At 42.1% G+C, this 27421-nt stretch overlaps 1 protein-coding gene across 49 annotated transcripts in view; it reads right to left on the reverse strand.

Moving 5' to 3' along the window:
- The window catches only part of GTF2I (general transcription factor IIi), a 104231-nt gene extending 80849 nt beyond the window's left edge, over positions 1-23382 (reverse strand). For 47 of the 49 annotated variants that reach the window (XM_050325901.1, XM_050325889.1, XM_050325875.1 and 44 more), the window contains exons 1-3: positions 23225-23364; positions 10250-10355; positions 8790-8928 (exon numbers count right to left, since the gene is read on the reverse strand). In XM_050325901.1, coding sequence (XP_050181858.1) covers positions 8790-8928; positions 10250-10348 — 238 coding nt within the window. In that variant the 5' untranslated portion in view covers positions 10349-10355; positions 23225-23364. Of the gene's footprint in view, positions 1-8789; positions 8929-10249; positions 10356-15555; positions 15767-23224 lie in introns of those variants that run through there. The other 2 variants (XM_050325891.1, XM_050325877.1) reach the window with 2 other exon arrangements.
- Between the last annotated feature and the right edge of the window lie 4039 nt (positions 23383-27421).

Consider the following 27421-nt stretch of genomic DNA (forward strand, 5'->3'; position numbering starts at 1 on the left):
ACAATGGCTCTGTAAACACTGATCTTAGTACTTTTCTTCAGTTGTTTATTTCGCCAAACTCTTATGGAGTTTACCAAAAGCTCTGTATGCCTTAGCTAACCTGTTGTCTATTTCTGCATCAATCTTACTGTCTGAGGAGATGATGCTTCCCAGGTAATTAAACAACTGGACTGATTTGAGCTCTGTTTCACCAATGGTGATATGGGGATGATGGGAGACTTCCTGAGGTGCAGGTTGATATAAAATTCTGTTTTCTTCAAGCTGACTTCCAGCCCAAAAAGCTCAGCAGCCTCTACAAAGCAGGATGTTAAACGGTGCAGAGTTATTTCTGTGTAGGTGACGAGGGCGGCATCATCAGCGTAAAGCAGCTCACTGACAAGAAGATTTAAGGTCTTAGTGTGGGCCTTCAGTTTCCTTAGGTTGAAAAGGCTCCCATCTGTACGATATCAGATGTATATACCGTTTTCTTCATTGAGGTCTGCCGTGGCCCTTTGGAGCATCATGCTGCAGAAGACTGTGAATAAAGTTGGTACGAGAACGCAGCCTTGCTTCCCACCATTGGCTATAGGAAAGGGCTCAGAAAGTGCATCGCCATATCTGACTTGACCGCGCTGGTCTAATGAAGCAAGATGATCATTTTGAGGAACCTGGGGGGACATCCTAAACGTTCCAAAATTTACCACAGACCTTTTCTGCTCACAGTATCAAAAGCCTTGGTGAGATCAACAAAGGTAACATAGAGTCCTTTGTTCTGTTCCCTACACTTCTCTTGCAGTTGTCTGAGAACAAATACCATGTCTGTGGTACCCCTATTGGCTCTGAAACCACGTTGGCTCTCAGGTAGTTCTTTTGCTATAACGGGTACTAATCTGTTCAAAAGAATTCTTGCAAGGATTTTACCAGCAATGGAGAGCAGAGTAATACCTCGGAAATTTGAGCAGTCTGATTTATCTCCTTTCCTCTTGTACAAGGTGACGATGACAGCGTCATGAAGGTCTGAAGGCAGTTCACCTCGTTCCCAACAGCGCACCACAAATTCGTGAAACTTAGCATGGAGTGCTTGGCCACCGTGCTTCCAGACTTCAGGTGGGATTCCGTCAACCCCAGCTGCCTTGCCAATTTTCACTAAACAGGCATTTTGAGCAACACTGGGGAACTAGCCAGCTCTCACTGGACAAACTAGCTCCAAAGTTCTCATTGAAAAGTCAGGTAATTTATACAGTTTTGGTGAGTGATTACAACATCTTTACATGCATATTCATATAATTGCAACATCTAATCATAATATTCATAATAGGCAGAGTCTGGGCGGAGTCTGGAGTGGAGTTGTCTTTAGGGGTGCTGTTTTGGTGGTCGTTCCTGTTTCTTCAGCCTCAAGGGGGTCATCCTTTACTCTTCTTCCTTGGCTGAACTTTTCAACTTTCTTTGTCTGGCTGACTTCATGATGGTGAATTTTGCAAGATTTTGGACTCATTCCCCTATTTCGCCTCTTATCTCTTAGTGTTACTATCCTGTCTCTTCCTTCATGTTCTTATGTTAGGCGTGGAAGCACTCTCTGGCATGAAAGTGCTATCTTGGATGCAAGGTACCATCCTTTAAAATTCCTAAGACCTAGCTTCTATCTCTAGCTAAGCATTCTAAGTTAATTCTTTAGGCCCTTGCTCAGCTTCAACTGAGAGTCACAGCTGAGTAAGTTCCTATTAACAGTGACTGAGAAGAGGCTGTTTCAGCAGATACTCAAACAAAACAAACTCTTAACAGAAGTTTTTTTAAAGGGGCCACTTCCAGAGAGCTGCAAAAAAATTGGGCATGAAAGAAATGTCAAAAGTTACAGAGGTATCTTGACAGTCACACCTTTAAAAAGCAACTATTCAATTATTTCCTTTTTTCCTGCTATGCATTCCATACAGTGTAACCCACCCTGAAGTACACTGGCTGACCAAAGCTAAAGTAAGGATCACAGAAACAGCCTCCATTTGCATTTAAAGTAGGTAATAGATCAGTGATGGCACACATGCAACTCTGTAAGTGTTTTGTCAGGATTAATTCTCCACCTGGCTCTTACTGTTTTTCTTTGATTTACTATTTATCTTCCAAAATATTCTGTAGCTTCAGGAGCGTAAAAGCCACAGAAGTCTCAGCTGGCCACAGAATAGTTTAGGACCAAAGAAAATGACTGTGGGAAATCATTTTCCACAGTAGCACAAGATCATCAAAAAGAATTGGTATTTTTGAACTAACTGCATTAGTATCAAGGGATTAGGCTCTGAGCAATATAAAAAGATGTCAGCTAGTTTCAGAACGGTATTTTCACTATAATACCATAGCACATAATCAAAGATGATAAAGACTGTCCTTAAGATACAATGCAGACAAACATAATTGATAGCAGTTAGACTCACTAATAACCTCTATTATCAGAGTAATACTTGAAAAGGTATTAGGCTGCTTCCATATAGGTCAGGGGATTCTGTCCATGCTCAGTTTAAAATCTGAGACATTCTGCTTTAGAGCTAAAAAGCTGAACACTCCATTTAGATACTGCTTCTGAATTACTACAGGCATGACAATATAGTGTACAATCAGAGGTAATCAAAATAGTAAGGAAGAAGCAAATCAATTGTGTTAATACTTTATTTACATCATTACTGCAGCATCCAAGCAAAGTATTCATAAAAGGACTACATCCAAACTAGCAGAACAGTACCCACACTAACAAGCAAGCTGCAGTGTTGGGGGCTATCTCAGCAGATTTCAAAGACATTTTTAAGCACCAGTCTAAAATTATCAAAGAGCTACTGAGTTAATATAAATTTTCTCACTACTGTAGCTTGATTCCCACCTACCATATTCTAAATACTAGATCTGTGCATGATGCTCTCTGGTCTGCAGTTCCATAGTCTGTTGAGCATTGCTTAGGTGCAAGTACGTAGGTAATACTCAGACAACATCAAACATGTAAACAGCTTCATCCATTGAAGAAATGAAAGAAAGCAGAAAGATGTGCCAATCAGATCTTCATCATGGGAAAATTTATATTTATATCAGTGCTATACACTTTACTGAGCTTTGGTTAAAAAATACTGAAGTCATATATTTCTACACCATGCTTTTTAGATATAATCACCTACAAAGAGAACACAGGTAAAACCAAAAATACTGATTTATGAGCTATTTAGATGCCTAGAAGTGGATGTCATGGAGACTTTCAGAAGTTTTGCTCTCTATTTTTAGGTATATAAGTTGTTTTGTACATCTGGCCCTATTGCTACCATTGCTTTTATTGTTGCCAGTATTAGAACTAATTGCACCCACGGTTATAAAAATTTTTTAGATCTCAATCACAAAAGAAGTATTGACTATTTTATTTCACAAAATACTTCTAGTTTGGAAAAAATGTATTAGCTCAGCAACTTGGAGCGCATGCACCTCTTGTCAGTAAGGAACAGCACAAAACAGATATTCACAGGCAAACAAACAGTTGGCCTTTGGGCCATAGTGTCCATAACAACTTTTCCACAGAGGATGACTCCTGCCAGTCTCACAAATTTGTCTGCAGGAAAGTTGTCATGGAGACACATGAGCATGACAACTATAACCATAGAGCTTGTACTCATTGCTTGTGAGATCTCTTGAAGAGAGTTGAGCAAAGTTATCACCTCTGATGAAAGCATATCCAGAGTGTACAGATGGCCTTCCAGCTGTCAGGGGCTCAGCACGGCATATGAGAATTTGAAACTTTCTTGGATATTGAACTAGAAAATTCATTCTCCACAGAGAAGAAATCACTCAGCAGCTTCTTTGGAAGCCAAAACCTGAAGTGAGGACAATCACTGCAAAGCTATAGTTACAAGTATGGAGTAGGAAGCCAGCATCTACCATAGCAAGACACTAGACACAGTATAACTTCAGTAAGAGATGCTTAGATCTCTCTAGAATACAGGGACAAGCTACTACAAGTCCAAAAATGCCAATTTCAGGTATTCATATGAAAATTACAGAAGGTCAATGTTGGGGTGAGCGGCGAGTCTGAGGAGCCCCTGATGAAAGATACAGAGGTGAAGGATTTTGACTTAGACATTTTGAAGCTGTTTCCCTGAGGAAAAACAGAGACCGTGAAAGACTTGAAAAGGTGCCAGAACTGACCAGTGAGAAAAGAATGTAAATAAGGAATGAACATCCAATTAGGTATGAAGGCTGGTAATAAATTATAGATAGAGAGCTAATAATAGTAAGGTATGTAAAGTTCTGTTAACAGTGTGAGTGCAGTAGGTGTGAGAAAGAGAAGTATTAAACGGGACGAAGCAATAAAAGCTGACTGTCGACCATCATCAATAAAGGTGCCCAATTTTATTTTTTGTGACCGTACTAACTAACTACAACAGGTCAAAGTAGTATCACAAGTACTGAGACTCTCAAGTAATTGCCAATCCTGTGAGAGACTTGCCAGTTTTAAGTGTGTTTTGGTTTTTAAACCAGCAAGATCTAGTCTTTCAAGATTCTGGTTTTGTTTGCTTTTTTCATCCGCCTTTAATCTGCTGAACATTAGTTGCAGAGTCATAGATATAATGTCAGAATAAGAATTCCTCAGAAGACCTGATGGTTCTATTTGCTCAAAGGCCAGAAGGATTCAATGACACAGAAGCCTACTGTAGATCTTTAACCAGGTCCATGGTAGCCTAGTTTATGGCAAGAGTAATTTTACTTGCCTGCAGATAATGGAGTATATCCAAAAAGAAACAGTAATTCACATGCCAAAGATACTGAAGAGCCAAACCTGAGAAATTTTTCCCATAAGGTCTTTGGAGAACTGCGATCCATGTTCCACTCATTCATCCTGAGTAGAAGGAATGGCCATGCTCATTAAAAACATTCAGATTCTGAATATTCCTGAAGCTACAAGGAGTTCTTGCAACCTGTGGCTGTATGGACATGGTAAGCCAAGTGAAAGACTCTGGGCCGAAGTCTCTAGCAGGACTCGAAGCCAGCTCTGGCCCATATCAAATGCATTGTTAAGATCAGTGTGGAAACCCAAGGCCACCAGAAGTAACATGAAGGCTCCAAAAAATAAAAAGCCTATCATCCAAGATTAACTGTCTACAGATGCAACATTGCCCCACCTCACGCAGGTGAGCTCAGAGCTCTGGTACCAAAGACAAAAAATAGCAGCACGACTGGGAGAGCTGTAGAACCAGCAGGATTATGCTTCCCTGCAACCCCCCTATGGATGGTGCAGCAGCCACTACCAATCCAAATGCTAGCAGAGGCAACCATGATTCTTGGAGAAGAATCATCTCCTTGGCAGATGGGATGGAACACAAAGTGCTGGGTAAATATCTTTCAAAGTCCAGAGCAGATGACTAAAAAGGTGTTTCTGAGTCAGGAAACTGTTCTGAAAGTTCCTTTCTGACAGGCAAATACAGCTTGGGGATGATGAGGTTTCCTCTGTTTTTTGGTGTTTTGTTACTTTATAAACCATCTTCAGCTCACATTCGAATGAGAATGAATTCCACAGAGCTCAAGGGAAACTGCCAAGATGACAAAGAAGAACACATGAAGGGAACAGCATTCTTCAGACACCTTAGGAATAAGTCACCTGTTAAGGATAGCTGATAACCGACAACTCCACAGCAATCCAGAGAGGATGGAGGCACTTCATCTTGCCAAGGCCATGCAAGAGGAACTAGGACCACACAATACACTTTAGCAGGGAACAGCAACTAAAACAAAGAGTTACTGCTCGGGCAAGACATGTATGATCTTGATTACTTACAGTGCACAAGTATCCATGCTTGTCCATATGCTGAATATGAGCAGGTGCTTGAAAGCATTGCTATAAATAATTTCTAACACATTTTCTTAAGGTAAAAAGGTAAATGAGACATGGACAGGGCTCCTCCTTGCCCTGCAGCAAGGCATTAGGGAGCCCATGGGGATGTCATCATGAATGAAAGCCTGAGGAAACCAAACTCCAGTGCTACTTTCACCGAACTGCTATTATTTTTATCAGCCCTATACTGTTAAAAACTGTACATGCTACTTCCTTCATAAACCTCATATATATATATATATATACACTTCATCAGTTTATACTTATTACTAAAAATAAGCAGCATATTTGAAGCCTGAGCCCTCATACTTACTTAAATTATACAAATGAGCTGTGGAGAAACCAGATGTGAAGACTGGAGATATATGCTGGCTTGCACAGAGTCAGACATAACCAGAGGCATGATTAGCAACTAGACTTCTGTTTCCGTATTTAAAGAAAAATGAAGATTCTCTACTTGTGGAGAACTAATTCTCAATATTGTCACCACCATGTGTTCCAGAGACTGACATCACAGATGAATTTTTAAAGGTTTAGTTCTAACAGCAAAGTAAGAATTGCTTGAAAGACTTTATTAATCATAAAATAACAAGAAGGGCCCAACTCCAGCTTGCTAGAAACACACAGAACAGTGTCCTTCCTGGGTTCCTGAAAAACACTTCAAATTGTGACTAACACTGACAATTGCTCGCTTTCATATTCAACTGAAGAAACAAGGTGCGAGGCGAAAGGAACAGTTCCCTCCAGCATCAAAACTCTCCTGAAGGTATGGGAGATGCACACTTAGTGAAACCAAGAAAGCAATGACAGACAATAGTTGGCCTTATTCATACAGATCTACATCATGATGTTCTGCAAGAAACATAATGAAAACATTGTTTTCAAAGTGGATATTGTTTAATCCCATCAGCCTGACAGTACAAAAACACTGCACTAGAACGAGTAATCTTGTAACTGCAATAAGGCAAAGGATAAGGACTCTCACAACCGATGCAGGGTTTAAACACAAGGACACATCTATAGAAACCACATCTGATACAGCCAAACACAAGGATGGATGAGAAGCCAGTGCTTCCCACAGTAAAAAATCTGAAATACAGATCTAGCCAAGAGATCAAACATCAAATCCCCATAATTTCAGACTCCCTACCAATAAATATGTGCAGTACACGAAGTCTCTGGTATATCAGGGCCCATGATACCACTGTATTGTCAATAAAACATAGTACCTAGGACTTCAGGGAATCCCTTAAAGCAACAAAAACAAAAAAAGAAATCAGGTGAAAAGCAGAACTCCCTGCCCATTACACAGTTAGCAGTTTTCGTAGACAGCAGTATTAGAAAACTGCCCCTGTAAAAAATAAAAGAAAAACAAATTGAGTCATCTTATACTTGATTCTGCAATCAGGTTGCAATTCTTCATTTTGGTATCAGTGATCTGTTACAATGCAACATTGTGGTGACTTCCCTCGGAGTAAGTATGTGCACAGAAGGTCACTGTCCATGCCAGTAGGACAGTGGCAAAAAAATCCAGAGTCCTACTGTGGCCGAGAGGGCACGGAGCAGCTGCACACAGACCAATGTGATCGATAGGCAGATCTCGTTTATTATGTGTTACAGCACTTGTTTTATAGTCTCACACACATACATGTCACTACATTATTGGTTAACTATAAGTACATATCGCTACATAATTGGTTTGCAATAGTTAAACACACTTCTTACTGCTTAGTACATGTTGCTATATGATTGGTTTATATGCACTGTCCATGCACTGTTCATGCTCATTAAATCATTGTCTTTCTCCAAGAGCTCCTTCCCATTATCTCAACAGTTAGCATTCCTGGAACCTGACATCAACGCCAGCAGTCCCCCTGCAACCAGCAAGCAGGCCTCTTGCCATGGCAGGCTAAGGCCTATTAGTACGGTTTGTCCATAGTGCCTGTTTTAGCCAAGCACCCCACATCCTACCACAGCCAAACAACCTTGAGATAGAGCCTCCAGGAGAATTTTAGTTAGCACCAAAAACATCTATAAGAGCAAGTGTTTCTGCTACAGACTAAACATAGTTGCTTCCCAAGTATTTAATTAGCCAAACCAGAACATTTTACAGTTGTTCTCAGACTGATTGTTCTATCATACCCCACCCTTGACTTGCATCTTCTCTCTTTCCCTAGGCAGGTAAATGTACATTTTGCTATTTTTAGGCAGGGTATGCCACCAACACTTTCCTAAATGACCATATCAATGCTCCCTCAAAGAGTCACTGAATCTTTGAAACTCAACTCCTAAAAATACTGTCCTGTAGTCGATGGATCAAGTTTTATGAATACAAAAATTCCACAAGTTTACTATAAAAATGAAATCAAACAAAAAACATACCCTAAATGTACTTAAAGGAGTACAAAAGTAATGCAGATGTGAGTTTAAGTCATTATGATACAGATACATAATTCTGTCTACTAAGTAAAAGTGATATAAAAAACCTACATGAAAAAATACTATCTTGTCAAAACTCTGCATCTGCTTTAATAAGACATGAAATGACCTGAAGAATCAGGACCATCTGAGCTGACAGAAGTACTTCTCTACCTGTTCAGTGCACCCACCCCAGCCTTTGCAAGCAGAAAAAAAAGGCTTGGGGGAAAGGATACAAAATAAAATTAACATGCACTAGGAAATGCAGGTGTCGTGAGAGTGGGCGGTCTAATACTTCTTATTGTACTAGTTTGTCACATTATCTATAAAAAAAAAAGAACTTTTCCAGCCATTGTTGAAATAAAACTCCAAACAAGACTATTACTGATCATTTTTATGTTCTTAAATGGCTGGTTTTGCCATGGCCAATGTAGTTATAGCATGCAGCCATAACAGACAGAATTTTCCTCCCCAAAGTTTAGTATTATATAATATACATTAAGCAACCTGTGATGTATAAAAATACAACATTGAAACTTACAGTATGTAACAAAATCCTTCTGAAAATCTTTCCTAGAGTCGACAAAGGCTCTTCCTTTCTCAGTTCCAACTACAAACACATCTGTTTCATATAGAGCAATACAGGCAACCTCTGCCTTGGACTTGGTAAGTTCTTTACACTAGAAAAAGAAAAAGAAAAAGCTTTTATTACTATAGTTAAGATATAGTTAATAGAAATGTATGTGATATTATGCTGCCAGCATCCACCCTTCAGAAGGTACTAGAAGCAACATAACACCAGCCAGTAGCAAAGCACAATTTACACACCTGGAATGCTTTTCATCAGAAATCTTAAAACCACCATAGATGCATTAGTGAAATTAAAGCCTTGTCTAGACTCAGAGACTGCACTGTTTCTAATTAAAATGATTTATGACATCAATTCATGTGAAACTATCACTTTCATATTAATCATCCTGAGTGTCTTAGTCCAACTCCTACTTTCAAGAGAGCAGACGGGAGTTTTGTTCATTCACAGTACACTTCTTGCACACCATGTTCTGTTCAGAAAGGTGCGGTTGCAAGCAGGATGGCTGCCTGCATTCTACCTTGTCCTGACTGCTAGGCCCAGGCTCAGGTGAATTCCTCCTGAACCAAAGGTTTCCACCGTCCCTGCAGACACCTACATATGTTAAGCCAGGAGAAATTTGTGGCAAGAATTAAGGCAGGAAGTCTATGGAGAGAAAACTGGTGAGATCATCAAGAAGTGATAACAAAAAGTCAATCTCTCCTAGCAACTCAGTCAGTTAGCTGCAACCTATACTGCAGCATGTGAGGAAAAAGTGACACAAAGAGTTTAAGAACCTAATATACTCAACGGGATAAAAGGCTTTCAACCCATTACTTTATAACTATCCCATTCAAAGTTTCATTGCTAAAAAGAAAATGTTTAGTTTTGCTTATCATTTAAAAAAACAATTTTAAAGAATCACATCTTTGGTAGTGCCTCAACTTAAGGAAACAGGGCATTTCCACTCACAGTCCTGGCCGACCTTAAACCACACCACAGAATAACTAGGTTACTTTTACAAAACCAGTGATATGCCAACTTAAAAAGAGTATTTTCTGAACAAGTTTTGTTCAGTTGGTACAGCAGCTGAGGACAAGGCACTGGCCTCAAAACAATTTATTCCCTCCACCTAGCAGATGACAAAAACCAGAACACACACTTTCCTTTCAACCACACTGTACCTAAGCAATCAACAAATATTTCCGGTTTATTTGACAAAATCATTTTTAAAACCACCACCACAACAAGAAAGATGACTGTTAGAATTATTTACCACAAGCAGAGACAGTTATAGTTGGTTGGACAGCACACAATAAGGTAGTAATACAACAATCCACCTTTCCTGCTGCCCAGCCAGAAGCAATATACTGATGTAGTCCTGCAAATACTAAGACAGAATTATGATGCAGCAGCGTAACTTCTCTACTAACCATTGACTCAAGTCCTGACATGAGGAATTTAACCACCATTCTGCTTTCCAAGGATTCCTCATCATGGATAGATGCTGCTGGTGCAGTAGCTTGAGCCATTTTCCTCCTATAAAATGAAAGAAAAAACCTTTTCAGATACACACAACAGTCAAGAAAATGAAAACCTCTTGTGCAAGTAGAGAAAAAAATAAATTCAAAACCCCACAGAATACAGCCCACCACACACAAGCAACAAAACAAAGAGGTAAATTAACAGGAGAAAGTGCTTGCTCTTCTATTCTTCCATGCTTTCTGATGTTTTATCCAAAGCAGAAGCCATGACCAGGTCACAAAACCTTTGTGCCTAGAAAGATACGTATTAATTGATTAGCTGAATTTACATAAATTTCTCTTTCTAAGTATGTTTGCAACTCCAACAGTCTAGATAAACACAGCAACAAACACTGGCATTAACATACAGAAATGGCAAATCATAATTATGATTCAGGTATTAGAACAATCTGCCCTGTAATTACCATGGCCTATTTCAAAACAAACCACCATCACGCTGCCCCAAAATCACGGCCTCAGAGTGTTGCCAAATTGTTGCCCCAAAAGGCGTGTATAAAACTGCTCAGAGACAAGTTTAAGTCTTTCAGCAGCAAGGTATTTATTCAAGCAACATTCGGGAACCCCCGGCTCTCGCCGAACACAGAGTTCCAAAGTAATCAGTGGACAGTGTGACTATTTATACAATTTTTGTGAGAGATTACATCATTTCTACATGCATATTCATAATATTGCAACATTTCATTATAATATTCATAGCAGGGGGAGTCTGGGTGGAGTCTTCTTTCTGGGGTGCTGTTTCATGGGTTGTTCCTGTTTCTTCATCCTCACAGGGGTTGTATTGTGAGTCTTCCTCACTTTGAACTACTCAACTTTCTTTAATTTTACTGATTCTAACATATATTTGGCAGGAGTTTCTAGACTCTAGCCCTCTCCTTTCCTCCTTATCTCTTGTGTCCTTCTTTTATGTCTATTTATGTATGGATGCTAGCATTTTAGTGATTTCTGTTTTCCTGTATTTTTACTTTATGTTCTTTTGTGTCAGTGTGTCCCTATTCTTTGGCAGTGTTATTTTCCGCTAGCCTTGAATTTTGATTCTTTTAGTTCTTTTACTCAGAGCATGCATTCTGAGTTAACTTCTTCAGGGTCCTGCTCTGTTTCAAGAGACTACAGTATCAGTAACCAGAACACAACACTCTTATGCCCGTATTCTTCAACTGTAGGATTAACTCAAAGTTAAGTAGTCTCAATTAAGGTGTTAAAATTACAAACTGAATTTCAGCAGTGACACAAAAAAGAGATTTAAACCATTTTCCTGTAGGTCATTCCAGAGACTCAACTTTTTTAAGACATAAGTAATAATCAAAACTAGTTTACGCTTCTGTTGGCAGAATTGCCTATACAAGAATGATATACGAGAATGAAGTTTCAGCAGCTTCTAAGAGCACGTTTTTCTATTGGAGTGTTGCAACTTGTTATGTTTACATATACCTAAAGCAATAACTTGACATGCCTAGAGGAGGAAGGAACTTGGAGATAATTTGGCTGTTCTAACTCCATGTGCAAGTCTTGAGGAAAATCACCTCAAAAGTCAAGATGGCTCGGATAAACGAGTCATTTCACAACAGGTTAATAAGACAAGTTGCTGATCATGTAGAACCTGGGCACATGATGTGGCTCAAGTTTTCAAAAGTGACATGTATCCTATTAGATGTGCAGACAAGTCAGGGCAACTAACTAACAAGTCAGTACAACTAACTATTGCATATGATAACATGTTGACATTGGAAAAAATGGCACTGTGTTGGTCTAGGGCTTAGTGCTCTTCAGACTACAAACTGGATGAGAGGGGAAAAAAAGACAAAACACCACAATTAGCAACACTACAAGCTCACAACACATCCAGCAGCCTTCTGGCTCTCAGGCACAGGCTGGCAAGGTGTACACAGCTTTAAAACAGCATTCTGGATGAACTGGCAGGGGCACAGTCACCAGTTGCTAGAGGCTGCTGGAGATGAAAGGTTCAAACACTGGCACCTGCTACACCTACCTGCCTCAGGCCTCCATCAGGAGTGGGGATGTGGAGGCAGAGGCTGACGGGATTATCCTTCAGAGAAAGAGGGGCTTTACTTGTGGAATATCAGAGGGAAAAGGGAGATTATGATATGACACAAAAACCTCAGTCTTTACTGAGCCTTGACTTTTGATGCATAATAGTTTTCAAGATCACTTCTGGAACTCCTTTACGGTTGGGATCTGACAGTGATTTTAAACATGATAAATTTTAGACTTTGTAAAACAACATATTACATTAAAAACAAGAGTAAACTTATCTTCTACTTTGCAAAGCTACCTTGTTCATAAAACAGACCAAGGAAATTCCAGAAATCATTTGAAGGCTGTGGATGCACACACAAATCCATAGTAGTGCCAGCTCAGGTGTCTCTCTCATGCAGAATTGCTCCTATCCCTGGAAGATGGCTTCTAATCCACAAGCACACAGTGGATCAAGCCAGAGACTGCTCAAGACAACAGGGAGAAGTGCTCCACTGGACCGGGTCACAGCCTCAGTATCTTAGAATCACAAAGTTAAGTTGGGTTATCATTGCACAACTCTTCTGATAACATTTGCAAAAGTCTTTCCAAAGTATAAATTCACAGTGTCTTGTATTTTTTGGATATCCATTATTTAACCAGTTTGTGTGATGCCAGATCAGTGTATAATGCAGATTCAAGAAACATCCTGTTGCACCGTGGAAGCACAAGAATACATTTTCCTACCCACTTGACAGCAAGTCACAAATGCAAGAATCAATTTTCTTTCCCCACATTTTGCCAGTTTCTCCCTTTCAAACATCAGTTTTCTCAACTATCCTTATTTAACCAGTGGGACATTTTTTATTATTAGAAAAAGTAGGCTATGGTTCAGCAGTTCTAATGAACCTGGCTGCCTTTCCAAAGCCCAGCTCTCAGAAAGTGTGTGACACCATGACTGTCCAATCTCCAGTAAATCCCCAGTTCAAAGCCTCGAAAAATTGTAACACCTTACAAATTGTCCCCAGAGTCAGGAAAAATAAAACTCTCTAACACTATAATTTCATTATTAGAAAGCAGACATTTATTTTGGGTGCAAGGTACATAGGGGATCTCTTCTCCTAACACCCATCTAACATATCATACCCAGCCATCTAACATATCAGCTTATATTTATGTAACTAATACACATTCACTACATTTCCTAAAACTCATACATATATGCTAAACATTTCCATGAATTCTTAAACACATTTAAATCACTTCCCAGAACTCATTTGAATTAGAGTAGGGGTTTCTTGAGGGTCTCTGGTTGTTGTTCAGGGAACATCCCATTCCTCAAATCATCCTTTTATGTTCCTAAAAACAGTTTCTTTTCCTTGAATGCATTCCACCTATGTGGTCTGGCCAAGATACGCCTTTCTAATGCCTTTTTATCAGCTTTTTCTCAAGGCTAAGATATTCACTTGCACACATGGGTGAATACAGGACTAGGCACTGTCTGATAAAGGAATTCACAAGAATAAGCACAATTTGCTAAAGTTAAAGATCTTTTCCAACACCATTACCAATCTGCTACACAAAAAAGCCAATTTAAAAACTATCTTCTATCCTTTGAATAGAGTACCACTATTTAAGATTATTATATCTAATAATCTTAAATCTTCCAGATCAGTTAATATTCATTATAATTATCTATAAGTCCTTTGGTTTAACTTTGCCAAAATGAGCCTTTGCCCAAATAAAGCCTTGTAACAATGAACAAAGTCTTGCAGAATACATTCTTGCCTGTGGTTTAACCCCAGCCACAAGTCAGCCCTGAACAATTGCTCACTCACTCCCCCCCGGAGGGATGCAGGAGAGAACTGGAAGGGTAAAAGTGAGAAAACTCGCAAGTTGAACAAAGAGAGTTTAATAGTGAAAGAAAAAACTGCACAGACAAGCATAGCAAACCAGAGAACTCATTCCCACTTCCCATTGCAGGCAGGTGTTCAGCCACCCCCAGACAGCAGGACTCCAGTACATGTAACGGTGACACCACTCTGAACATCCACCCCCCTTCTGCCCCCTGCTCTGGATGCTGAGCACGACAGCACATGCTCTGGGATGTGCCTGGGGTCAGCTGGCCAATATGGATCACCCCAACCCCTTGTGTACCCTCGGCCTCCTTGCCTGGTGGGGCAAGGAGCAGAAAAGGCCCTGGCTCTGTGCAAACACTGCTCAGAGATAATGAAAACATCCCTGAGTTATCAACACTGTGTCCAGTAGAAATCCAAAACATGGTCCCATACCAGCTACTGTGAAGAAAATTAACTATCCCAGTCAAAATCAGCACACTGACTGATGAGAAGGCCATGACATCAGAGCTAAAAAAATCCCTGGATTTTCCTTTTGCAAGGAGAAAACTAAAGAACAAATGTTACAACCCATCCCTAAAGGCAGGATAATTGAGGTTTTGTTAATAGATCCCTTGCGGTGGTTTAGAGTGAAAGGACACTGAATGACCAGTGTTATATATATGTATATGGCAGGTTTATTTTAGAACAATTTGGCTGCAATGTAAAGGAGGTATTTAGCCATTTTGGTTATTATTTATAGTAATATAACAATATATAAGTACAACGATAAGACCACTTAAGAAAACATATGTCCCAGTTTAAATGAGACACAGGAGTTTTGCTGAGGATGAGTTATGAGAAAAGACACAAACTCCTCCCTCTAAGCAATTATAAATCTGAAATTAAGAGGCTCCGGTTGAAGGACAAAAATATTGGAAAAGGAAAAATAACAGCCCCTTTTTATTAAAAGGTATGTCTGTATTGGCAGAAACAACAACAGAAAACAAGTAAAACAACCAAACAATACTCCTATACTCAAAAATAATCCCCTTCAAAACAAACCAATAAACAAGTAAAGAAAAAAGTAAACAGTTCAGTTTGTGCTCTTTGGTGCAATTCTAACCACAGTCCACAGGGGGTGCTGTTGGGTCCCTGGAGCTGCAGAGCCTGCAGTTCTCTATGCCGGCCAGCAGGGGGTGCTGTGGAATCCCTGGTCATTGCCACGTGGGGTAACACCCACCGGAGTGTGTTGGAGAAACAAAAAAAAAAAAAAAAAGGGTTTCCCTCCCCTTCCCCACATATTGGGAAAGAGAGGGGGGAGGGGGAAACAACAACAAAAAATAAGTCCTTCGCAAAAAAAACCCAAAAACAAAAACCACAACTCACTCTGTTCGGTTGGTCGAATCGTGCGGCACCGTCCTCTCTCTCCCCCTGATGTGCACAAGGACCACCGCCAGGAAAGAAACAAATGGGAACGGGGAAGGGGAAAAGCTTCCAGAAAACAGTTCCTCTCTGATGAAAAATCCAAGCAGGATCCACAGCAGGCAAGCAGGCCGAGAACAGAAAGAACCACCGAGCTTCCATTCCAACCATGTTCCAGCTTCAGCAGCCAGCCCAAAAACTCCTCCCCCCGTTTCCCAGGAGACGAGAGATAAAAGTAAAGAGCTCCTCAACCCCTGTTTCCCAGGAGACGAGATTCTGAGCAATTAACCAGAAGCCAGCTTCTTTTGTGCCTTTAAGTGCCCACTTACCAGTTCTGCACGCAGTGGGCAGGGGGAAGGGAAAAATTCCTTCTTAGTTTCCAAGAACCAGCAAAACCATGACAACATATAAGAAAAAGAAAGAAAGCAGAAGAAAGGATAGAGTAGATAGTGGAAAGATATCACCACCCAAGGATCCAGAAACAAGACTTGATTGTCACAATTTAAGACATTTGTTGGCCAAAGTGATGGTTGTAGTCTTGATCCGTCACGGGTGAGGAAAGCACATGAAACACAAGATTCAGTGGGTTAATATACCTTCAGTTCAGGGGGAATGCTCAGGTACCTCATCTGAGGCAGGAAGGTTTACACTTTCTGATGCAACATTGCGGGTCATGCGCAGTCCTCCTGGGCAAGGCTCCAGAAATTAGTCTAGGGGCGCTTAAAGGGTCTTTGATGGTTTATGGCCCCTTCTAAGACATGACCACTGTTTCTCACACCATCATATGTAGCAGGATGCTCTGCCTTGTTAAGGCTTATCTGCCTTGGCCCGAAATCCAGTCAGAAAATCCAAACGAACCAAGCTCTCTGTAGTGAGCTACTCCTGGTGCCATGGTGCTGTTTTTACCAGCCTGGTTTACCAACTGCAAACACACATCCTGCTTTTTGAGGTGAGATTTGACAGCTAAGCTGCTAGCTGACCTAGAGATACATGACTGGCAGTCAATCACTTCATACGGCAGATTCTTTTACAGACTTTCTTGAAGTGTGTGGAGCTTCTCCCAATGAAGCAGGGGCGCCCCTTCATGGTCACTCGCCATGGGTTAAGTGGTTACAGAAACCAGTCAAGCAAGCAAAGGAGGTGCGGTTACACAACAAGATAAAAGACTGTGCATACTCTCAAAGGAGTTCATAAAGCAGTCACCTAGAACTTTGGGGGCTCCAGATGACCACCAGAGACCCTCAGTGAAGCCTCTCAGAGACCTTATAAGGATATGTATATATGCTAATTAGTGTTGGTAAATGTCATGAATACGTAACAGAATTCTGGGAAATGAAAATTAATGCATGTGGCATAGTAACAAAGAATGCCTGCCTTGCAGGTTTCTTTAAGATACAATTATTGGCAATTTTTTCACCTCAGCACTGAAAAAAGTAATGTTTGTTTTCTAAGCTATCAAACTACTTAGAGAGTTTATTTCCCAGTTTTTAGTGATAAGAGCAAGGGGCCCTAAGAAACAAAGTTCTGAGGGGAAACAGCTGGTGTTCAACACACCCAATAGCACCAAGTTACACGACACCAGCAGGACTTTGCAGGGGGTAAAGGGTAGGGTAAGGTAGCTACGAGACACCCCCAAACCCACAGATCATTAATTCCCTTTTCTCAGGTAATTTTATGATACTCAGCACCATATGATGACTTTTTAGTCAGCCTAGATGGCAACTACCTCTGCTACTCTTAAGAACCATTATTAGAGTAAAACACAATCCAGCAACTGTTATTTGAAAATCACCTCCAATGTCACTCAGTCCTAAACTGGCACAATGTTTGCAAAGAGATATTTAAAGCTGATTTTCACTTTTTCTACAGATTCCAATGTAGACTAACACATAATTAGGAAATTTTAGATAAAATGAAAATGCAGTATCTAACTATACACTTCACAAGGCAACAATGAAAAAGTGAATGTATTACTTAGTTTGGAGTAGTAAAGAAACCATTAGCATAAAATTTGATTTCTAAATTAAAGCCAGACATTCCTCTCAGGGAAGAATTCACTTGGTTTTTAAGTATGCAGTGTCCTACTGCAGCACCTAGGCATTTATAAATTACACTGATATCATGTAAATAAAATGAAATATTAATCACAGTAGTCCTGACCATCTGATAATTTGTCTTTACCAGTGTAATTATATTTACTAAGACAACACAATGATCACGTTCAACAACAATTACTTTAGTTCTGTGTGCCTGTGGGATGATGGATAGGGTTAAATCTAGAGGAGATTCAGAATTCTAGGGTAAAAAGCAGCTGCAACTCCCTGGATAGACTGAGGTCAACATGCTCCCCAATACAATGATAAACATCTGCTCAGAGGAACAGAACGGTGTGGAACGAAGTGGAGACTACATGGCCCCCTCTATTCAAATCTCAGCAGAATGGGGGAACATTGTGGTCCTGAGATGTTGGTACCTTCTACCAAGGGAGAATCAAGATGTTCTGCTGCTGAAGCCAACAGCCATGTAAAACCCGCTCCTCAGGTGACAACCATGACCACCACCACCACCCCCATTCGGTACACCAAATAGGAATAAAAGGTATTTATGACTAGAGCCACTCAAATTTCACCCAAACATAAAGAAAATAGTATAAAAGTAAGACGGGGATAGGGAGAAAGTGAGAGAAGACCTCCACCAAAACTGTTGGGATCAGTCGATGGGCTGAGGCCATTCCCCCCCTCCCTGGAGCGATGCCTTGGGGGAGAAATATACTCTAGGCATATTAAATGCTGCTTTTAGGACTAGAGCTCTTGTTTGTTCTTTTCTCTTAGCATATCAGTTAGATTGCTTCATATCAGAGCTTGTGCTTAATTAATATATGTATCAGTAGATTGCTTTAAAACATATTTTTGCAGTAGACACTCTCACCTTCAAACCTTTATTAAACGGTCACAATTAATAAAGAGTGTTATTCCATGAAGTGTTAAAGTGAGTCCTTGAAGTTGCCAGCAGTGGAAAACACCATGGCAGGACCCGTTGAGGGGTCTTCACTCTGTTAAGTCCCCCTCACAAGGGCAGTCAAAGCACCCTCTGACCTTGTAAATCTGTTGGTGAAGGGTCTTGTTATAAGTGACGGCAGAGAAAACCACAAAAGCAGTTAAAAACGACTTAGTTGGTAAAACACCTTGCCCTGCTGAGCCAGGTGAATTTAATTGCCTAGTGTTTGCTCTGCCTCTTTTGCTAGAAGAACATTGTACAAATACTGGTTAATGTCTTGTTCTGTCCTGACTAATGCACCAAGGTTTCATTATAGAAAGAATGCTAGGGAGTACTACGAAATAGGCCATAATGTAATAAATTAGGTAAACTACATGTTTAAAGTAGATATAGGAGGCCCAGAGCCAGGATTTTGCAAGCTTGAAGAATCTAGGTCACCTAACAAAGAAAGTTGAAAAGTTCAACCCTAAGGAAGACAACCATGATGACCCCCATAACGATGGAGGCTCGGTGTCAACCACCCCAGTGAAAGACTGAGCATGTGCCAATGAAGATTCTCAAAAGCTCTGCCTAGACTCCATCTGGACTCCACCTAGTTATTAATGTGCATGTCAGAAGGCGTAACTGTGTACCTAAAATGTATAAAATGGCTTGTTTTACACTTTTGGGAGAAGCGAGTCTGTGCAGTGCAAAGTGCCTCGCTCCCAATGCTGCAATAAACAAATACCTTGCTGCTTAAACATGCAAAGTCTGAGTAGTTCTTTTATGCCAAAGTTTTTCGGCATCACAAGACACTGATAGACTGTTGGGCAAGATGGTATCAACTTTTCTGGGGTTACTGACTGGCAAAAATCCAAACTCCCACCTTTCATGTGACAGTGTCCATCAACACTTATACATAATATCTGAGAAGTGAATTAGTCTAAACTCTGGTGGTAATAATTTAATTATAACAGCATTGGCACTTGTCTTAGTTTAACAAGATTACAACTTTAAAAAATTAAGAAACTTCAAGTGGAAGTGTGGAAAAGGAACAGCTTTTTATTAACAAAATCTGAATGAACAACAAATGGTGTAATCAAAAACTTTCAGAAGAAACAAAACAAAGTCCCAATTCCCCAAGTGGGAGGGAGAAACCCACAGCAACCTGGCAGGGGGGTGAACAGGACTGTCCTGGCAGTTCAACAACTGCTCCCAGCCACGTGTTCTCACAGCCAGTACTGAAAAAAAAAAGTCATTTTTCCCAGAGGCAGTTCAAAGGCAGAACACCTCGCTCTGAGATGGGTTGCTCTCTCTCTCTCTCTCAGTCATTCTCCGTGAGGTGTCCCGTGGGGGAAAAAAAACCCCTTCCTCTCAGGAAAAGAAAATGAGGCAGACGAAACCAGGTTCCCCACTCTGTCCGGAACAACAGAGTCCCAGCCGTCCACACAGCCACCACGTTTCCCGAGAGCGCTTGCCCTCTCTCCCCTGCTGCCCAGCTTGCGTGGCTTTGCTCCCCCCCCCATCCCGGAAAAAACAGATGGGAGGGGGGAGGGACATTGGGAAAAAATTCCAACATCTCTTTTTGCCCCAGTTTAAATGAGACAAGGGTCTTTTGCTGAGGATGAGTTACGAGAAAAGACCCAAACTCCTCCCTCTAAGCAACTATAAATCCAAAATTAAGAGGCTCCAATTGAAGGAAAAACAGATTATGGAAAAGGAAAAATAACAGCCCTTTATTAAAAGGTATGTGTGTATTAAGAGAGAAAACACAAAAAAACCAAATAAAACACCTAAACAATACTCCTATACCCACAAATAATTCTCTTCAAAAAAACAAACCGATAAACAGGCAAAGGGAAAAGTAAACAGTTCAAATTTGTGCCCTTTGGTGCAATTCCAACCACAGTCAATAGGGGGTGCCGTTAGGTCACTGGAGACGCAGAGCTTGTAGTGTCCTATAGCAGTCATCAGGTGGCACTGTTGAATCACTAGAGGTGCAGAACTTGTAATGTCCTGTGCCTGCCACCAGGTGGCGCTGTGAGATCCCTGGTTACTGCCACGTGGTGGGGGGGAAGGAGAACACCCTCCGGGGTGTGTCAGAGAAAAAACAAAAAAAACCTCGGTTCCCCTTCCCTTCCCACAAACCGGGAAAGGGGAGAGGGAGAGGGGGAAAGGGAAAACAGCAACAAACAGAAAGTTCTCCCAATGGAAGAAAACTCACAATCTTCAGCTGGTCGGAATTCGCTTCAGGCAAAACCTGCAGCTAGCAATGGCTGAGCAGAGAGAGCAGCAGCAACCTCTCCCTCCAACGCTGTGTTGCAGCCCACAGCCCCGCCCACCAAAAAAACCTCCTCCCCCGTTGCCCAGGAGATGAGAGAAAAAGGTAAACATTAGCCTTTCCTCCATTCCGTTTCCTAGGAGACTATCAGCCATTAGCCAGGCCAGCTAACCTTTTATACTCTATAAGTATAGCTCTTGATGGCTTCTAGCCATCTTGATGACCTCTAGCTCTGATAGCTCTTGATGGCTTCTACGACCAGGGGGAAGGGAAAGGAAAAATTCCTTGTTTAGCTAAACCATGACACTTTTCAAACCTATGACAGTGCTGACACATTTTTCACAGTGAGAATTGCTGTCTTTACTAGTGAGAGTTGGTCCTTTGGATTTCTATGTCATACTGCAACAGTCCCAGCAAACAAATGGTTTAAGGGCAAACAAAACCTCTAATTCTTCTGGGGCTCTCACAAATAGCTAATCCAAAACTAAGCACCCATTTGAATTCCAACACCTTGAAAACAAAAATCACTTGATCAGTATATAGGTGGTATGCACAGCACACACCTTTGCACACAAAGTGAAGTGCCCTATATCTGCTGCTGCCCATCACTGCATACAACACAGCACCAGGAAACCAATTACCCTGTCCCTCTTCAGCAGTAATCTGTGCCCTGCCTTTGGTGATTTCATTCCCTCAGCACCTCTCTCCCTTGTTCCTGTTATTGCATTTAACCGAATGAACCAGAACACCAATTTCTGTGGAATCAACTACATGTGTTCTTCCTTGAATCAAAGCATTTATGTCAATTCTATTATGAATCTCTCACCACCCAGAATCTGAGACCAGAAATAGAAGTTAACTCCATAAGTCACTGTTTGGGAATGTGTCAGTAATTTTTTCTCAGAAAATTACAAATTTACCATCTTTCCAGAGAAACATGAGTTTCAACCAAACTTCTAAGAAAATGTTCCCACGTCCTGATGGATAAGTTACAAGTCCTTTTTTCTTTTTTTTTTTTTTTTAAGTTTGCTACTGCTTTTCATTTTTTAAAATTCTTTATAGGGTTTTGCTATTTTAAATGTAGAGTTAAAGTTAGACAAGGAGAAACAAATATATTTTAAAAAGTATATTTTAAAGAGGAGTCTGAAAGTTGCTCCTTATTGGGAGATACTGACACAAAAATTTGTACACACTGACAATAATGAAAGTACATTATTCGCTTATGGGGGTGTCTGCACACATGAAACAGTCACCATGCAGATCACCATGAGTTCCTCTCAAGCAACTCACACACCAAACCTCTGGTAAAAGAAGACTGCAAACAGAAGTGGTAACATAACAGGTGATACCCAAAACATTGTGAGGATTAAAAACATTGCTGTGATGCCAAAAGAGCCTGATAAGGTTATACACCCAGACAGGTGTACAGTTATATGCCAGTCTCTCTCAAACACCAGGCTGACAGGCTTCTACAGAAATTGTTGTCAGCTAGATTTGTTCTTTGCTGGTGGCTATGCTTCTGCACACAGGGCCACTAAGACAATCAAAGGGACGGAACGCCTCTGCTACAAGCAAATGCTGAGAGAATTGGGATTGTTCAGCTGGGAGAAGAAAAGGTTCCAGGGTGATCTAATTGTGGCTTTCCAGGACCTGAAGGGAGCCTACAAGAAAGCTGGAGAGGGACTTTGAACAAGGGCCTAGAGTGACAGAACAAGGGAATGTAGGATATTACAATCTAGGAAGAAATTCTTCTTCATGAGGGTGACAAGGTACTGGTCGCTCTGGTTGCCCAGAAGCTGTAGTTGCCTCATCCCTGGAAGGATCCAAGGCCTGGTTGGACAGGGCTTGGAGCAACTCGGCATAGTGGAAGATATCTCTGCCCATAGCAAGAAGTTGGAACTGGGTGGTCTTCAAGGTCCTTTTCAAGTCAAATCATTTGGTGATTCCATTTCTCCCCAGTGGTTTAGCCGGCCTGGGTGCCAGCGCCTGCCTCGGCTGCGCTCAGGGCTCCTCACGCCTCGACCGCGGCTGCCCCGGGAGAGCCCGAGACCCGCGACGGCTCCTCCGCCTGGCCCCGCCCCTTCCCCTCCCCGCCCAATCGGCACCGCCAGGTGCGGGGGTCCGCGTGCGCGCGCCGACGCCACAGCCAATGGCAGGCGGCGGCAGCGCACCCCCCCCCCCACACACACCCCCCCGCCATGCGGAGAGAGCGGCGCGAGCGGCGGCCCCAGCGCCGAGACCCCCGGCCTCACGGCCCCACAGCCCCCGGTCCCACAGCCCCCGGCCCCACAGCCCCCGGCCCCACAGCCCCCAGGGCCGCGCGTCACGGTCCCCCTCGCCCCGCTCCGGCGGGCCCGGGCCCGTCCTCCCACTCACCCGCCACGGGCGCGGGCAGCCCGGTCCTGCTGGCTGGAGACGCTGCAGGACTGCGGGAAGGACAGGGGCGGCGGCGGCTTCCCCGCGGGCTCCCGGTGCTGTCGGGGCGGGCGACCCCGCTCCTCCCGCGGTGTCGGGCCGAGCCCAGCACCGCTGCGGGCGGGGCAGGGCTGCTGGCGCACAGCGGCGGCGCAGACGCTCGCGGGGGCCGCCGGGAGCCGCAGTCCGGGGCCGGAGCTTCCGCCGCTCCCGGCGCGGGTGTTGGCGGGGCACGGCCGGCCCGGCCCTGCCCTGCTCTGCCCTGCTCTGCCTTGCTCTGCCTTGCTCTGCCGCGGGGGCTCTGCCCACAGCACGTTTGTCCCCCGGCCGGGGAACGAGAAGGGTCCCGGGGCCTCCCTGTCAGCCCTCTCCACACGGATCGTCCAAGCTGTACACCCAGAGCTGCTCCAAGCCCTGCAGAAAAGATGCTGGCATAGGCGGCAACAGCCGCCACCAGCAGAAAGCCTGATTTTGGGTTAATCAGGAACTTCATAGCAAAGCAGTCTTTTATTTCAATTACAAAGACGTTAGGCATAATGGATCCTATCTACGAGATCCTTTTTCCTGTCTAGAAAGAGGCAAATATTTTATCTGACATCACTATTACTTTCCTTTGAATTTAGGTTCAATGTGGTAAATGTGGATGGAAAGTTTTCCATTCAAAGGAAAATGCTGTATTTCAAAATTTGATCCCAAGGATGGCTCAGAGCTTTTTTCTGAGCTGCTTTAAATTTTTTTAAATTTTCATAGATTTTAGAAGTAGATGTGTAGTGAATATAGATGTTAATGTAGCTGTATTATATCCCTTACCCTGTAGCATAATGTTTACACGTACCCAACCCTACTGCACTATTTCATATCAATTCCTCTAAAATTCCGTTAGCATGTTTAGTCTTTTTTTCAAGGTAGAACTGTAGAAAAACACCTGAAGGCCTGGACCAGAAGATATCACACAACAGCGGCCTTCAAGCCCAGAACTTTGGAGGAACTCCAAGGACTGTATGTGCTGCGAAGAAGACATTGAGGAAGAAGGGGTCCCAAATGCCCCCAGACCCAATTCCCAAAGGGATGTGTCAGGGGGCAGAACCAGGAGTGGACAAATCTGGGATTGGATGGACCTTACTATAAAATCATAGAGCCACTGTCTGGGTGTGCGTGTGTGGTATGTATTCCTCTAGGCCTACGGACTCATTAAAGGATGTCTCTCTTGTCTTATACACTAAATTGGCCTGGAGTCTTTTTCTCTGCAGTCTTTTAAGCAACACCAATTAAATGCTATTAAAAACAATTAGTTTTTAAATCAAACTGGTTTTCATAAGCATCAACATTTTGTCTATAGTGTTTATAGTGTGTATAGGACTTAAAATGTTCATAAAAACACTAACGGTATTTTCAAAACATTCACAGTGTGTTTAGAGTTGGTCAAGAATAACCACCAAACACTGCAACTTCCAAGTAAATCTCGTTTGTAAAAGAAGTGGAAGTGTGCTTAGCTGAAAGCATTCATATTCCTCCTAGTTGTAATAAATAGCAATACATACATCTGGGGAATAAAGCTCAGAAGCTGGGAAAGGGCCCTGCAGGAGATGTTGTGGTACCATCACTGTTGAGGCTGTGGACTTGGTGCAAAACAAACACCCAGCTGCAAACACTAACCAGAATCTCCGGAGCAAACAGATCTGAGTGAGAGCAAACGATCTGAGTGAATCCAGATGTCATGGCTCTTTTAGTTCCTTGCCAGTGTTCAACTGGACATCACTAATCTCATAATTTACATTGTGGGAGACAGAGCATTCTGCAGTGGCCTATAAAAACAAACACCTCCAAAAACCCAAACCCCAACCACCAAAACACTCCAAACACCCCAAAAGATTAAAAAAAGCCATCTCCTACTGACTGCCACCTTAACCTAAATCAGGAGATTTCGCCCTGCAGCATTTGGGTGGTTCCTTTTTGCAGACTGTGAAGGGAAAGGCATAATGCTGGTGAAAAACTTCAGCACAAGGGACACCAAATCTTTCTAACCATCCACAAACATTTTCTTCACCAATTTGTCAGTTCCCTTTGCTGTTTAGATGGTATTTTTAGTGGAAGGTATCTATAACTTCATGCTACCATCTTCCAGCTGCACCTTACTGCACACGCAGCCTGTACTGGCCATTTCATGTAGGTTTAGATATCCTAAGTACACCCTGCCCAGAAGTTACTCAAGCAAATCCTTCTGGAAGACAGGAGGAGTTTACCTTCCTAAGAAATGGCAGCTCGCTGCCAGGATATCACTGGAAGGCCGTGTCCAGACCGTGTTCCGCAGGCATGGATCATTCTAGGGGCAGAGAAGATGCCTTTTGGTTCCACAGCATGATCACAAATTATTGTGAGAATCATACACAGCAACTGCTTCTAGCTGGTAGGACCATTGTTGCTACCACATGGTGTGAGACACTGAAATGCTATAGTTAATGGCTTAAACGTTGTTAAAATCACCAAAGGATTTTTGTCCACTTTAGCAAAATGTGCAAAGAAGCAACTGCTCATCTGCAACCACAGAACCCCATCCCTCCCCACATATGCCTCCTGACAGGAACTGGACTGTGAATTAAGCCACCTGATGAGAACTTGAGATAAGATATTGTCTAAATATCTCAGGTCTAAAGAGAAGTAAACAGACCTGAGGGGAGAAGAACGTGTCCACAGAGAAAGCCATTCTCAGCAGCTATGTTGAAAATAAGCTCTGGCTGGGTTGGCGGGAGTGGAAAACCCTAACTCACAGACTCATTTGCTGAGGCGAGGTTTGCACTGCCTAAGGGGCACACCCTTCAAGTCGGAATGGTGCTCTTTATGAAGATAATTGTCCTCTGCTCAATTTTAAAACTAGCCCATCTCACCCTCCCCCCCACAAAGGTGTGATAAGGCATTATGAGAGGCAGCTGTCATATCTTAGAAGGTGTCATAAACCATCATGACCCCCTGAGGCCTTCCACTGGCCTTCCACTGGCCTTCCTACATGTGATCCAAAAGTGTTGCAACAGATCCAGTCTGTTGCAAGAGACTGTAAAATTTCCCACCCACCCACAAGGGAGGTACTACAGTGTTCCCACCTAGCCTGAGAGCATTTTAACCCATTCGACTTTGTGTTCCATGGGCTTTCCCCTCCACCCAACAGATCCAGGCTGCAACCGTCACTTCGACACACGAACATCAAAATTACAACAATCAAGTGACATCACAGGTTCCAAAGGTAGTGAATGTACACCTTTCTACTCTTATCCTTTCTTTCTCTTTCTTTTCTTTTATATATTTTCTTAAGTAATATTTTTATACTTTCATATTGCAATATTACTAGAGATAATAATAACCAAAACAACTACATACCTACTCTCCGTTGCAACCAAATTATTGTAAAATAAATTCTACACATATTTATATTTCCAGACACTGATCATTCAGGGTCATCTCACTAATCTACCTCTAGAGATCTATTAGTAAGAGCCTGGGTTACCCTTCCCTTGTGAGGCAGGCCATAACACCTGGGTCCTCAGAAGAGTGGAAATTTGGTATTTCTCTGGGTCAGGATTCTTCCCACTTTCCTATATCCCTCTCTATGACTTCTTCCAGCCACATGAAGCTATGAAGTTGGACTGCAGAGTCTGCAAACTATAAGAAAATCTACCCAACCCTCACAGCACAGGGTTCATAGTTCCTCGCTGTGCACTGCTCCTTTTATATTTAGATATAATCTCTTTCCTTCTCAAAAATGATTTTTTTAATAACAACTCTCAAACCAGTGTAGCTTCAGTTCAGCCCAGGAACAGTAACATGCTATATGGGTCACAGCACAGCAGTGATGACAGAATGGAACAACACTATAGTGACTCATATTTTTCCAGCACACAGATCCATATGAGCTTATTTTATGCTCCTTTACCCATTCTCATTTGCCTGAGTTGTCTAGATTTTTCTGCGGTTTTCTTTCACTATTTTTTTTTATTTGTGTTAAATAGTAAATAAAGGCATCCAGTATTTTTACTTTCAATATGGTGCATGTGATGAGGCTGCTGAACACATGGGCAGTGCAAATATTTGGCTAGTAAAAGCACAGGCACTGTTTTCTCCTCTCATTTATTGCTCTGTCCTCAGTTAAGCATGTTGTAGGGAGCT

Source organism: Myiozetetes cayanensis, unplaced genomic scaffold (assembly GCF_022539395.1).
Source record: "Myiozetetes cayanensis isolate MyiCay16 unplaced genomic scaffold, myiCay2020 scf30, whole genome shotgun sequence".
NCBI lineage: Eukaryota > Metazoa > Chordata > Aves > Passeriformes > Tyrannidae > Myiozetetes > Myiozetetes cayanensis.